Below are 15880 nucleotides of genomic sequence, written 5' to 3'. Positions count from 1 at the left end.
ATTTTCTCGGTCATGCAGTCCATACCGTGCGCCCATCATCTTTCCATTCACTCAGGCATTCTCCTGAGTGCTCGGTCGGCATTTCTTCGATCTCCCGCTCAGCACTACTTGGTCTTTTGCTCAGCACTACTTGGCAGTCCATACCGTGCGCCCATCATCTTTTTCGGCTTCCACAATGACTGATCCAATATACAGTTCAAAGTATGCTTTGTACCAATGTACCATAACTTGGCTTTCCAAGTTAGGCTTAATATGATTTCATATCAGGTTCACGTTGGGCCTGATATGATTCCATATCAGACCCACGTTAGGCTTTATATGATTCCATATCAGGTCCAACGTTGGTGTTTTTGACGATTCTTTCATTTTGCATGTTAACATTATAAAAAGTCAAAATAAATAATGGACACAATATGTGAACTCTTTGCAATTTCAAAAATCCATAGAAACTAAAATGGGTGCAATCGGAGCTCTCTAGGTCCATTATTAGGTTTTGATCGAAACTCATTGATCAACCTAGAGAGCTCTGATTACACTTATTTTAGTTCTAGTGGATTTCTGAAATTGCAAGGAGTTCAAATATGTTATTCATTATTTATTTTTGCTTCTTCAAATGTATTAAAATGTTATTAAAAAATAGATTAATGTTATTCATATGTTTTGTATGTCGATATAAAAAAAAAAGAGAGAAATATAGTGGAAAAGAAAAAAGGTAGAAAAAGTCAAATTATCAGGAGGGTAAAATAGGAAATGCATTTAAAAAGTGTATTCTTTAGTACCAAAGTAGTGTACGTCTTTTGATAAATTTAAATCTCTATATATACCCATTGGTAAATTATCGTAATTATAGAACGAATATGGAGTCGACGGCCCAGTTCATGTAACGCCAAGAATAATTGATTTAATTAAAATATTTTTATGAAGAAAAACACACTTTTTTAAAAAAAAAAAAAATAAAAAATAAAAAAGAGAGAGTCTTATCATCAGCCAGCCCTTCACCTACCTCTGCAAAAGTACCTTATTTTCTTCCTCTTCTTCTTTTATCTCCTCTTAAAACTCTGTTTTAGATCAAATTATTAAATTTTCTTGCAGCTCTTCTTCTGTATCTCTTTAAAGGTTTACAAGAACACGTATTGCCGCAAAGCATCAATTCCTCGCTTCTGTGAAACTAATGTTAAATTGTATTGCAAATCCAAATTTGGTTATACTTTGCTCGATTGAAAAAAACAATTTTTTTCCGCTAGGTATCACACGCTTAATTAACTTTAATTCATAGTACTTGAGTCGACATGATTCATTTATCTATTTACTAAACAAGTTTATACCAAATTGAATTGGCATTGTAAAAAATTTCAAACCCAAGTTGACCTGAACCAAAAATGTTAGGCTTTCAAAACCAAACTTAATATGAAAATAAAATGTATTTTAATTTTTCATGCAAAAGACTCATCAAATGATATATTAATTGGTTTACCATTTTGACATATATGCATTTTACACCTAAATCGATCTAAAATAGAAAAGAAACCAATTTTTTCATAGTTCTTTTATTTGATTTGATTTAGTTTTATTTGCCTTTTCTGTTCTATTTTTAGATGGTCAATCCGACATAACTGTATATTCGAGTTTTGAATGGTTAATGCTGAACCGTTTTAAATCTTGCTATGCTATCTCTAAACAAGGTGAACGCATGGTCATAATTATTGAAAAGGATTGACAAGAACTTTTCATTTCAATTTTTAAATCTGATAATAATTATTTAGAGCCAACGCTATGCGAAAAATATACTATTGACTTAAGAATTCTATTTCCACAGTGATGTAGACAAGTCTGTGGATTAGAGACTTCCTGGTTTATCAACAAACTTAAAGGTGTTAAAAATTGAAATATATTTATAGAACTAGAGTAACTTTGTCAAACAAACGCAGTAGTAGATTGCAGGTGCAAGCAATGCAAATCATTAAATTTTCATGGCCAAGATGCAGCTCTTTCTTTACCAGTTGCTATAAATTATAGCAACAACAGCTTGGGTTGTTCTTCGTCAGTCTTCATCTGGTATGTATCTAAAAGAAATCTTAATTAATCAGAATTAAACTATAAAAATGATAGGATCTTTCTAGCTTGGCATTTTCATTTATTTGGTTTGAGTCATTCAATATATACAATCTAGTTATTAGAACTTTAAACAAAGAATAGATTAGATAATTTCTTGTCAAAGCTGTAAAACTAGTATTCTTTATCATGACTAATCAAGTGCATTACTCATTCAAAGGCAGCTGATCACTTCACTGATAGCCTTTCAAAGTGGCTTCTCCTCCTTCAGAGATAACCTTACCTGCCTTTGAGGTGGGGATCATGTATAAAATAGGGTTAATCTTTCTTATTGGTTGATTCCTTAACATTGAGAATATCTTTAGTCGACTCCTTACCTACCTGATGTGCCCTTGTGCTGGATTCTAATGCAATCTAGGCATTTGAATGCTTACATTTGATCCTCAATTAGTTTAAGCAAGCAAAATAGTTTCTTTTGGCCTTTTAACTACGAATCACTATATAAACTAGATCAAATACATATTAGAATAAACCTAAAGCCTAAACATTCAGTTAAACTTTACATAAATAAGCATAAACTTGAAACATAATCTTGGCAATTCAATCAAGACTCAGTTATTATATATATATATATATATATAAATGAAGTGAACTTTCCTACTATCTAGGCTCCAACTCAGAGATTGAGACATTATTTTCAGAATCTTTCATTAGAATTCCCATGCTTCCGTTGGAATTCTCTCTCCTTGGAACGCCATTTGATTCAATGGTGGTATTACAGCTACCGAGAAATGCTGGTGCTAAAGGTGTGGGAAGGCCGACAAAGTGATTGTTGAGCATAAGCACAACATTGGCCATGGTGGGTCTTTGAATTGGATCATCTTGCACGCATAGTAACCCTATATGTATGCACCTTAATATTCGTTGAGCTTGACATTGTTCAACTAGATCTTGATCAACCACTTGCAAGGCACTTCCTTGGGTCCAATGTCGCCAGACCACCTAAAATGAGATGATAGCATGTGTAGTTAAGAACTTCATTTTAATATATAAATTGTGTATCAAATTCATATCACTCAATCAAAGGAAGGATTAATACTTACATGAGTAACAAGTTCAATTGGATGTTCAGATCCTCGGTAACCACTATTCTTCCGACCAATTAGGATCTCCAAGACTAACACACCATAGCTATACACATCTGATTTAACTGAGAATAGCCCATGAGTGGCATATTCCGGTGATATATATCCACTGTCATTAACAACAAAAACACATTGAGACTCTCTCTATTTTAAGAAACTTTCTGTTTATTTGAAGTGCTAAATTTGGTCAACAATGATAAATAGAGTATTTGCGTACAATGTTCCAGCAATTCTTTTAGTGATTCCATGGGTTTCATCTGCACCAAAAAGCTTTGCAAGACCGAAATCTGAAATTTTGGGATCCATATTTGCATCTAACAATATGTTACTGGCTTTTAAATCCCGATGAATGATCTTCACCGGCGAATCTTCATGAAGATAAAGAAGTCCTCGACTGATGCCCTCAATGATCTTAAACCTTCTTGCCCAATCCAACTGTTCTCTCTTTGAATTATCTGCACCATTCATATGTAATATTTGGTTACTAATTTCAACAATCATGGTGTGTGCAATGAAGGACAAACTATTCATGTAATCTTAACCCATTGTATATAACACAATCAATCTCAGAACATATATTAGATAATGGACTTGAACAATAGGGCATTAGATTAGCAAACTCTTAGATAACCATCAATTGAGGATATTGTCATGCAAAAACAAAGACTGAAACTATACCAAACAAAAATTTGTCAAGACTTGTATTAGCAAGGTAATTGTAAACAAGTAGTTTCTCCTCAGAATCTAAGCAACAGCCCAACAGCCGCACAAGGTTTCTGTGTCGAAGTTTGGCAACCAAAAACACTTCATTTTTCAACTCATCTAGTCCTTGTCCAGAGCTTCTTGAAAGTCTTTTTACTGCTACATGCTCTCCGTTCTCCAGTGTTCCCTGTTGTCAAGTGTCACCAGAATTATTACTCATTTATCAAATCGAAGAATCATTCACAGTTATATATAACATTCCTCAGATCTTAAGATTGACCTTATAAACAGGCCCAAATCCTCCTTCTCCTAGTTTGTTTCTATCAGAGAAGTTGTCCGTAGCTATCCTAATAGCCTCCAGATCAAACAATAGAGATTCTGCACCTCTTATTTCATGTTGATCTTTATGATCTGTTCAAAAGATATTTTTCGTAGTAAAGAATAAGCAGATATATATGTTCAAACACCATATAATAATAGTTCAGTAGCCATACCTGCATGTCGTTTCTGTCTTTGTGTTGTTGCTTTTATTCTTTGACGGTAAATAAAAAAGGCACAAAGGAATAACAGTGTTGCAGCAATAGAGATGACAATAAATAGAATTCTTCTCCCAGTGTTGTTTTTACCTAAGCAAACATGAAAAATAGATACAAATTTCATTAGATGTCTCAAAGAGAAATTGTAACATGGTACAAGCTAATGGCAGATAATAAAGCAAATTTATTATTTGATTTGTCTTCTGATACAGTGGTAAAGAGGAGCCCGCCCAATTCGAGTCAAAAGCGGGGTCAACTGCTAACGTGGAGGTTAAAGTCAAATAGTCAACGTCAGAGAGTCAACGAACTCACCCATGATGGCCGAACGAAAGTCGGCTACAATTGCCGACCGGACAGGCAATGCCTGATCGGCAAACAGTTGGGACCATATGGCAGGATCGTCAGATGCTCAATACGGATCGACAGAATATTAAGCAGGTCGGAGCGCTTGTCCGGTCAGGAGGATACAATCTACTATACCCAATTACGCTAAGAAGAGCAGCCGGAGCTGACCGAGCGGATGAGTCTTCAGCCGAGCGGTTACCCCACTCGACCAAGTAGCAGAATCATTGTTGTATCTCCTAATATCCTTTTGGGAGATGGGGTCGTTGACACCAAACATAGTCAACATACGGATCGTACGGTGGAATCTTCCACTATCTCATCAAAGATTTACATGCTCTGTTAAAGTATGATGTCAGAGGCACCTTCAGAACAAGTCTTTTCATAGGGAACTTAGGAAAGTGTGCCAGCCTTGGGAAGCGAGCACGTGTGCTACAAGAGTTCTATATAAAAGGGAGGGTTCAAACACTGGCAGAGGTACGCATTATTCACTATTCACTGTTGCTCCAGCCATTTTCATTTTTTCGATAACTGACTTGAGCGTCGAAGGGCCAATGCCAGGGACCCCTTCCTCGGCCTGGCACTAACGATTCTTGTGTTGCAAAGTGGAGCAAGGTTTACGTGCAGTCAACCCAGAAGTCACATCCCCGGCCAACCTTCTTCACAATTTTTGAACAGAATCACATTGGCGCCATCTGTGGGAACGTAGCCTGTAACCGAAGCTCAAAGATGGAGGACGCCGGATGACTCATCATCTTGACTTTAACAAAAGAGGAGCTGGATATGCTGATAGAAGTCCGAGCAGCAAAAATAGTGGAGTAACAACAACAATAGGAGTTGGCCGAACGCCAGGTACATGAGCCCATGTCATCATCGGCAGGGCAGCAGGATAGATACATAGCCCGAGCTGAACCTACATCCGTTCGGGCACAGAATTAGAAGCCGACCGACACGTACACGGACTCACCCAATGCGCCTATCCCTTTCATCGAGCTTTGTTCTAGACTCCATCGGAGGAGCGAGGCTGATTGGACAAAGAGACAGGATCCTCTTCAAACGACGCTGCCGTTCGAGATGCTCAAAAAGGAAAAGCACCAATATTTGATTATTCGCCCGATTAGATCAACCGCTAGTTCTCTTGGGAGATCCTAGACGACCTCCTACCCCGGCATTACGCACCATTGACGATCGGGGAATATAATGGGATAACCAACCCAGACGACCACCTGGTCAAGTTCGATAATGTGGTCACACTCTACCAGTACACCTACAGAGTGAAGTGCAAGATCTTCCTCACCACCCTTTCTGGATCAGCGCAACGCTGGTTCAGACAGTTGCCTATCAGGTTAATTCGCAGCTTCAAAGACTTCTGAGCGGCATTCTTGCACCACTTCGCTAGCAGCCACTGCCACCAAAAAAACAAGTGTCAATCTGTTCGCATTGAGGAAAGGGCCCAAGGAGGTGCTAAGGGCCTACATCAAGCGGTTCAACTAGGTGGTCATGGATATCCCATCGGTCTCCTTGGAGATATTGATTAATGTCTTTGCCCAAGTGCTCACCAAAGGGGAGTTCTTTCGCTCCCTCATTCGGAGCCCGCCAAAGGACTTCAACCACCTGCTCAGGAGGGCCATGAAATACATAAACGTGAAAGAAGCCCAAGCGGCGAGAAGAAAGGAGGCACGTACCGAGCCCACATCAACGCCTGAGCGGTGACCACCGGCTAGCCATCAGCCACCCAAGGGACCCCGATCGGGAGTAGCCCAGCAACACCAAGAGCTAAGAATAGATGTCATACAGCATGTGGTAGCCAATCGCCCTAAGGCTGCGAAGGGCAAGTTATGGATGCCATTATTTTTCTCATTCCATCAGTCGATAACGCACAACACGCGCGATTGCTATGATTTGACACTAATTGAAAGCCAGTCGGCACCTCAATGATATTACCATCAGGCACCATCACCCAATCGGCATCAGAGGCACCAGTCAGCAGGGAGACAAGATGACGAGAGAGAGGCGGCTGAGTGACAATAGCATCAGCCTCAACGGAGGAACAACACAAGTCCCGCCCAAGCTTTTGCTAAACGGAGAAAACCCTCGATGCAAGAAGAGGAGAACAGAAGCAACGCCGCTCAGGGAGAGATTAGAATGATCGCTGGTGGGTCGACCGATGGTGATTCCAACCGAGCAAGACAGTTGCACACCCAACGACTAAAAATACATGTCGTCGGATGCAGCAAGGAGAACGCAGAGGGACCTGAAATCAATTTCGGCCCCAAGATTTGGAGGGAGTAGAGATCCCATACGATGACGCCTTGATCATCCAGGTAGTGATATCTAATTAAACTATTCATTAGACTTTTGTTGATATAGGTAGTTCTATGAATATTATATTCAAGAAGGCATTCGACCAACTGCAAATGGACTGAAGCGAGTTGTAGCCAATGACGACCTCGCTCTATAGGTTCACAGGCAATGAAGTATTGCCGATCAGCCAGGCGTGGCTGGCCATATCGCTCGGAGAGAAGCCGCTCAATAGAACAAAAACTACAAATTTCATTGTGGTGGATGCGCCATCCGCCTACAATGTCATATTGAGCTGACCAGCCCTGAATGAGTTCTGAGCGGTGATATCCACTTTCTGCCAGAAGATCAAGTTTCCAGTGGACAATGAAGTGGGTGAAGTAAAAGGCGACCAGTTGGCCACTCGGGGGTGCTATGTCAAGATAGTTAAGTCCGAAGCGAGGGCCGCACATGGAAGTGAACGCCATCATGGAAGAGCCTCCCACGCTAGTCTATAAAGAAAAGGAGGAGGTTTGGATCCGCGCTAGATGATCGGAAGCCACTACATTTGTCGCTACCGACCTAGATGAGGAAAAGAAGACAGAGTTGGTTGCCTGCCTTGGGCGAAACCATGATGTGTTTGCTTGTTCGACACATGAGCTCCCAAGAATCTCGCCGAGCGTGGCTCAAAATGAGCTTCACGTCTGGTCGGACACTCGACCGATGAAGCAGCGGAAGAGGGACTTCAGCTCAGAACAGAATCTGATCATTCGACCGGAGATAGCGAAGTTACTAGAAGCAAGCCACATCTACGAGGTATAGTTCCCTAGCAGGTTGGCCAATGTTGTGCTGGTTTGCAAGCCGGGCAACAAGTGATGACTTTGCATCGACTCCCGTGATCTAAACAAGGCTTGCCACAAAGACTTCTACCCATTACCCTGGATAGATTAGATGGTGGACTCTACGGTGAGTTGTGAGCTGATTTACATGCTCGATGTATATCAAGGTTACCACCAAGTGCCGCTCACCGAGGGAGATCAAGCGAAGGTCAGCTTCATCACAGCCGATGGGACGTACTGCTACAATGTCATGCCATTCGGACTAAAGAACGTTAACGCCACTTATCAGCGACTAATGAACAAAGTATTTCAACGGTAGATCGATAATAAGAACTGATTAGACATATTATTTTTGGGTTGTTATTTGGTGTTCTCTATACATTTGTGTGGTTTAAATTATAATTTTATCATGTTTACAAAGAAAGGACCGATATGTGCTTTATGATGATTTGTATCTCTTAATTCATGATTTAGTCCTCATAATTAGAATTTGGTCTTGTAGGATGTTGAATTAATACATGATTTGATTGAGTCAAGTCAAGTCAAGAGGGAGCAAACCAATTCCAAAAGAAGTTCTATCAAATTGATGCAACTCGTCTAAAGGAGCAAATCCATTGTGCTCAACCCAAGTCAAACCCCTACATTAAATCCATAAATTCTCCATTTAGCCAGACCTAAACCAACTACAATTCCTGGTTCAAACCATGCTATAAAACCCAAATAAATCATGGATGAACAGTGGTTTACGCTACTCTTCACTTTGCCATCGTTGTTCCAGGCGTGGTCACAAGCTCCTTTCCACTTCCAAATCTGAGATCTAGCCTTCATCGACAGTGAAATTTGAGCAACCAGCAACCGATGTCCAAGGATCATAGTGTGATAGGAGGTGTTTTCCCTACCCACGATCTTAATTTCTGTGTTCCACTACCTGCACAGATTAGAGGGTGTTTCCCCCATCTGAGCTTCTGTTATCCAACAGAGGTGCCAGTGGCATTTTCTCAGTATCTTTGACTCCATTTCATTTCCGAATCCATCTGCAACTTCTGAATCGATCAAAACTAGTGATTCCATATTTCAACCCTCTGTTCATCATGCGTCAAGAGTTTTAGTTGTTCGCAAGCTTGAAGGGTGGTTCCGAGGAGCTATGAGTGTCATCTATTACTAGCTAGGAGTTCAAATCTTCTTCGTCGATTGCGTGAAGGGCGTTTCCCAAAGGCATATCTGTGTGGTGACAGGGAGAAGTAATTAGATCAGTGATCTAAGTTTGTGGAATGTTTTCTTCATTTAGATTTAGAATTTAATTGTTAAATCGAATGTTTAGTTTCTTTTTACTACAATAGATTGATTGGTTAACTTTTTATGCATTTCGTACTGCAAGTTGCACACTTCCCTCATTGTAGTTTCAGTTTACTATTTTATTTCTACAGTTGGGTAGAAGAAATTCGAGTTCAATTTATGTTCTGTAAGTAGCTACAATTTGAGTGTTGAAATTTGCATTCAATCTATACTCTGTAGCTTGGAATTTACAATTGGAATAAATCTATTTTGTCTTAGTTTAAAATTCAGTGAAATCCACAAATTACATTTCTTTTCCTGTTTTCAATTTGGAACTTTAATTCCAATAGATCAATAATTCAAGTTTATTCACAATCACTTCCATTAGAAAATCCAAAAATAGTTTTGAATCTAGAATTTACACACACTTATTAGTTCTCCTTGGAAAAATATGACTTGGGACCTATATTACATCTCTTTCTCTTGAATTGATAAGGGTTTTCAATGAATAATAATTTGAAGTGTCACGTGATATGCATATGACTCAACACCAAATTTTAGTGTCGTTGACGGAAAAACTAAAACTAGTAGTGTGTTTGTTTCTAGATTGTGCATAGTTTAATTTTCTTTATTTTGCATCTTTCTTGATTTTATTGTCTATCTACTTATATTCTCACTTCGGTTTTTTTATAATTAGGACTTTGAGAGACAAACTATTTGAACTTGATTTAGAAATTGAAATAACTTTCAGGACTTTGAGAATTTAGGAAGGATCATCAGAAGTTTCTGAGAGTAGATCTTCACATATAGACACTCCTATGGCAAAGCACAATAGGACTATGAAGGAGCTTGCAGCTCTTGATGAGGCATCCAAATTTCAAGGATCATCTAGAGAAGATCCTAATAGACATTTACATGAGTTCCATGTTGTTTATTCTACCATGAACCCACAAGAAATTTCAGAAGAGGATATCAAGCTAAGAGCTTTTCCATTTTCTTTATCAGGAGTAGGAAAGGATTGGTTATATTATTTGCCCCTGGATATATTATTGGTTGGATTGATATGAAGAAGGCTTTCTTGGAGAAATTTTTTCCAGCATCAAGGACTGATACTATCAGGAAGAGCATCTGTGGGATTCAACAAGTGGTGGGAGAGACACTTTATGACTATTGGGAGATATTCAAAAAGTTGTGTTCAAGTTGTCCTCAACACAAAATCAGTAAGCAGTTACTTGTCCAATATTTCTATAAAGGTTTGTTACCTATGGATAGAAGTATGATAAATGCAGCAGTTGGAGGAGCTTTAGTGAACAAGACTTTAGAACAAGCTAGAGAGCTTATTTCAAATATGGCAAAAAACTCATAACAATTTGGGAGTAGATCACTTACTACAACAGGAGTTGGAGAGGTTCAAATGGTTTCTAATGAGCAAAAGGAAATAAGGAGCTCATTGTTGGAGTTAACTTCTTTGGTGAAGCAATTGGCATTGAACAATGCTAGCCAAACTTCCACTTTTCTGAATGTTCAATTTCCATGTCAATCAAGGGTAGTTTGTAGTATTTGTTCAAGTCAAGATCACACTTCAAAATTATGTCCAAATCTTCATCAAGATGAATCCTTGGCAGCATTTTCTAGAGCTCAATTCCAACAAAAATATGACCCATATTCATCTACATACAATTCGGGTTGGAGGGATCATCTTAATTTGAAGTATGGCAATTCATTTTATCAACAACCACCTTCAAAATAAAATTTCCTCAAAATCAGTATCAACAACCATTCCAGCAAAATTTCTAGAATTTTCAGCATTCTCAACAAAATTTTTAGTAAAATCAGTATCAACAACCATTCCAGCAGAATTTCTAGCATTCTCAACAAAATTTCCAGCAAAATCAGCATCAACAGCCATTCCAGCAGAATTTTCAGAATTTCCAACATTCAGAGAATCAGCAACAACATACTATTTTGCCAACTTACTCGAGACTAAGTTTGACTCAAGGAAGTTTCAATAACTCTTCTATAATAGATGCACAACAATCAAGATTAGAGGAGATCATGCAAAACATGTTACAGCAGTAGCAACATCAGCAAAGAATAGATTCAGCCTTACAAAACATTGAGAGGCAGATTGAGCAATTGGATTCCAGCATTAACCAGATGCAGGCTCAAGGATCAAGTCAATTTCCTTCACAAGTGCATTAACTCTAAGAAATGGGAAGATACTTTTAGATGTGGAATCAAGTGGAGCAGATTTTTCTGGGAAATTTATAGCGACTCAAGTTCCAGCTCCAACCAGCTCAAACAACCCTATTATAAGCTTTCCAACTGGTCATTGTTCTCCAAATTCAACTCAAATCCAATTTACATTGATCCCATGACTTGAGACCAAGATCAAGAGGAGGTTGGTATTGGTTTGGAAAATTCCAGTAGTAAAGTTCCAATAGCAATTCCAGCACAACAAGTTGTCGAGCCTAGTATTCCTTTGCCTTTTCCTCAATGCAAGGTTCAATCAAAGAAGAAGGTGGAAGAGGAGAAGGCCAGTGAATTTCAAGATCTTGTGACTCTATTTAGCAATGTGGAAGTCAATGTTCCTTTGTTGATTATAATTCAACAAATTTCAAAGTATGCAAAATTTCTGAAGGATCTGTGTGTATATAAGAAGAAGTTGAAGGGGAATGAGTTGATTAGTATAGGAAAGAATGTATCAGCACTTATTCAATCAGTTCCTCAGAAATGTGAAGATCCTGGAGTTTTCGCTGTACCTTGTGAGATTGGAAGCAATTTGTTTGAGGATGTCATGTTGGATTTGGGAGCTTCAATTAATGTTATAACATGATCAGTTTTTCAGAATCTAGGAATTGGACCGTTACAGCCTATGGGAGTAGTAATTTAGTTAGCTGACCGCAGTTAAGCTCATCCAGTTGGAGTTATTGAAGATGTATTAATAAAGGTGAGAGAACTCATTTTTCCTATAGATTTTTATATCCTAGATATGGAGGGAGATTTTTTGGCCAATAGATCTCCACTTATTCTTGGAAGACCATTCTTGAAGGCTGCAAGGACAAAAATTGATGTTCATGCGGCCACACTTTCTATGGAGATAGGAAACACAATGGTCCAGTTCAACATTTTCGATGTTATGAGGCATCCTAAGGAGGATCATTCTATTCATAGTATGGATATCTCAAAGGAGCCGACTAGCATGGATTTCTTTTCTGATGTTGACTCATTTCGAAATTTTTATGATATTGGTGAGTGTGGGGAATATTCTGAAGGTTTAGAGGATGCTATGGTTATGGGAGTAGATATCATGGACATTTCTTGTGGTTTATTTTCAGATGAGAGAGATGATTTAGACTTAGGGGATTGTTTAGTAGAAGCACTACCTCTAGGATCGCCAAGAGGGATGATTTATGTGTAGGGGATTGCTTAGTAGAAACATTACCCCTAGGCTCACTATCTATTGACCAAGCACAACTTGAGTTGAAACCATTGCCTAAACATTTGAAGTATGCTTATTTGGAAGAAGATAAGCAACTACCTGCTATTATAGCCCAGGATTTGGAGCCAAAGTAGGAGAGGAGATTATTAGAGATTATGAGGCAGCACAGAAGAGCATTGGATGGACACCTTTTGACATTCCTGGGATTAGTCCTTCTATTTGTACGCATAGGATTTATTTAGAGGAGGATGTGAAACCAGTGAGACAGTCACAAAAGAGACTTAATCCACTGATCCTTGATGTAGTAAAGAAAGAGGTGACTAGACTTCTACAGGCAGACATTATCTACCCTATTTCTGATAGTAAATGGGTAAGTCCCATTCATGTGGTTCCAAAAAAATCAGGAGTGACAGTGGTAGAAAATGAAGACAATGAGTTGGTGCCCACTAGAATTAAGAATTCTTGGAGAGTTTGTGAGGACTACAAGAAATTGAACCAAGCAAGAAGGAAGGATCATTATCCCTTACCTTTTATTGATCAGATGTTAGAGAGGCTAGCGGGTAAGTCACATTATTGTTTCTAGGATAGCTATGCAGGCTATTTTCATATTTACATCGACCCGGAGGATCAGGAGAAGACCACTTTCACTTATCCTTTCATTGCATTTGCATATAGATGCATTCCATTTGAACTTTGCAATGCTCCAGGGACTTTTCAGCTATGCATGGTAAGTTATTTGGGTGATTTATTAGAGCATTACATGGAAGTGTTCATGGATGATTTTTCTGTATATGGTTCATCATTTGATGCTTGTATAGAAAATTTATCTAGGATTTTACATAGATGCATTGAGACTGAGTTGGTTCTGAATTTTGAAAAATGTCATTTCATGGTGGAGCATGGTATTGTTTTAGGTCACATAATCTCTTGGAGAGGTATTGAGGTAGATCCTTCTAAAGTTAGTGTTATATCTTCTTTATCTTAAACCGCATGCGGGTGGGATGTCCGAGCTTTTCTTGGACATAGAGATTTCTACAGTAGACTTATAAGAGACTTACTGACATGTCTCTTCAGAGATATGCTTTCACTGTCGCTTTCACTGTCTCCTCAGAGGTAGCCGGAAGCTTTCACTGTCATTTCAGAGATATGCTCGGCTCATTAAGGTACTGTGTCAGGGCACTTTACTGACATGCCTCTTCAGGGAAAGCTTAGGGTAGCGTGCTCGCTTTAAGAAGTGTGCACACACGTGACAGGAGCCATATATAAAAGGGGTCCAGGCATCGGTGGAGGTATGTTTTACGCGCTTGCTACTTTTACGCGACGGTTCTCTTTGCTTCTTCTTGCTTCGCAGAAGACTGACTTAAGCGTCAGAGGGTCATCGTCGGGGACCCCTTTCCTGGCTCGACACTAACGCTGCTTGTGTTGTAAGTAGGAGCGAAGTACACCGGAGGTCAGCTAGAGCACCACACCCCCAGCATCCGTCTCTTCGACTTTCGGATAGGATCAAAAGGTATTATAGTTATATATCATAATGCAAAGAAGAAAACAAATGCTGAAAGTGAATTTTGTGCTGAATTTTGTAGAATTACAGAAATGGGCATAATGATCTTTCCAATTGGAAGGAATTGAAGGGCAAACTAACGGTGATTGGATGATAAAGAAGATAGTCTTTTGAAGGTTAAATGTTTTTCCGGAAATTCAAAGAAGATCAGAAAAGAAAAAATTTCCAGAATTTCTGCTAATGAAGCATTTCTGTGCCATTTTGACTTGATCCTTGCGACTCCGGTCGTATTTCTTATCACATCCGATCGTGGTGATGACCAACAGTGCACTGGGAAGGGTCCTCCTTAACCCAGAAGCCTCCGGACAGTTAATCAAATGGATCACCGAGCTGAGTAAGTTTGACATACAGTATCAACTACGAACGACGATCAAGGCCCAGGCCTTAGCTGATTTTGTCACCGAAGTCTAGAACACCAAGACGTATGCTACTTGGAAAATATATGTAGATGGTTCATCCATTTGCCGAGGTAGATCGACATTCTCTTAATTTCACCATGGGAAGACAGGATGCAGTTGTTCGTACGGAAGAATTATCGGGCTACGAACAACAAAGTTAAATATGAGGCCCTGATAGTCGGCTTGTAGGCAGCCCGACATGTGGGAGCTACAAGAGTCCTCATCGACTCAGATTCCTAGCTGGCAGCTCAACAGCTATTGGGCACATTCGAGATAAACAACTTCCGACTCAATCTATATGCTAAAGATTTCAAGAAGTTGAAGTCAAACTTTCAAGAAGTAGTTATATAGAAGATCCCTCAATCGGACAACCAGGTCATAGATGAGCTGGCTAAGTTTGCCAGTTCATTATTGTCGATCGTGATAAATCAGTCGATCGAACAAGTCTCACTAGTTGCACATATAGATGGGATGGAAGGAATAACCTTCCCGAGCGATTGGCGGATGCCACTGGTAGATTTTCTTTGATCAGGCGTCGCACTAGCCGATCAAGAGGAAGCTCACTTGTTGAAAAAGAGAACCGGGTAATTTACCCTGATCAGGGATCAGCTATATAAAAGAGCTATCTTAAGGCCGCTACTCAAATGTGACAGATCGGAGGACATTGAATACATCCTTCAAGAAGTACATCAGGGCTCTTACGGAAGTCATCCAAGTGGCAAATCACTAGAACGAAAGATCTTGTTGGCGGGATATTTTTGGCCCACATTACAAGATGACGCCGATCGGATAGTAGCCACCTGCTTGTCCTGTCAAAAATATCATAACATCCTACACTGACCTACCGAGGAGATGAAAGGATCTACGGTGTCTTGTCTGTTCGACCAATGAGGCATGGACATTGTTGGGTCATTTCCAATAGCAATCAGTTAGCGAAGATTTCTACTCATTGGAGTAGATTATTTTTCAAAATGGGTAAAAGCCAAGGTGCTAGCCAAGATAACTGAGTATATGGTCATCAAATTTATATGCCAAAATATCATATGTTGGTTTGACATCCTCCGCCGGCTCATCTCGGATAATGGAAGACAGTTCACAAGACGGAGGCTCAGGAGTGGTGGGTAGGCTATGGCATTGCGCAGGCCTTCACTTCAGTGGCCTACCCGCAGAGCAATAGCTAATTGGAAGTCACCAACAGGGAAATTCTTAGAGGATTATGGGCTCGACTCGATCACACTGGAGGCAGTTGGGTTGATGAGCTTCCTAGCGTATTGTGGGCCCACTACACCACACCAAGAGAGGTGATCA

General features: G+C 39.5%; 1 protein-coding gene across 1 annotated transcript in view; it reads right to left on the bottom strand.

The window, feature by feature from the left end:
- Positions 1-2630: 2630 nt before the first annotated feature.
- LOC121970482 (G-type lectin S-receptor-like serine/threonine-protein kinase RKS1) overlaps positions 2631-15880 on the bottom strand; it is a 37950-nt gene continuing 24700 nt past the window's right edge. The window contains exons 3-8 of the mRNA XM_042521242.1: positions 4394-4525; positions 4180-4310; positions 3876-4086; positions 3415-3652; positions 3156-3306; positions 2631-3054 (exon numbers count right to left, since the gene is read on the bottom strand). Of these exons, the coding sequence (XP_042377176.1) occupies positions 2713-3054; positions 3156-3306; positions 3415-3652; positions 3876-4086; positions 4180-4310; positions 4394-4525 (1205 nt within the window). The 3' untranslated portion in view covers positions 2631-2712. The remainder of the gene's footprint in view (positions 3055-3155; positions 3307-3414; positions 3653-3875; positions 4087-4179; positions 4311-4393; positions 4526-15880) is intronic.

This window comes from Zingiber officinale, chromosome 4A (genome assembly GCF_018446385.1).
Source record: "Zingiber officinale cultivar Zhangliang chromosome 4A, Zo_v1.1, whole genome shotgun sequence".
Taxonomy (NCBI): Eukaryota; Viridiplantae; Streptophyta; class Magnoliopsida; order Zingiberales; family Zingiberaceae; genus Zingiber; species Zingiber officinale.
Note: the sequence above shows the minus strand (reverse complement) of the source record. Positions and strands in the feature narration are given on the sequence as shown.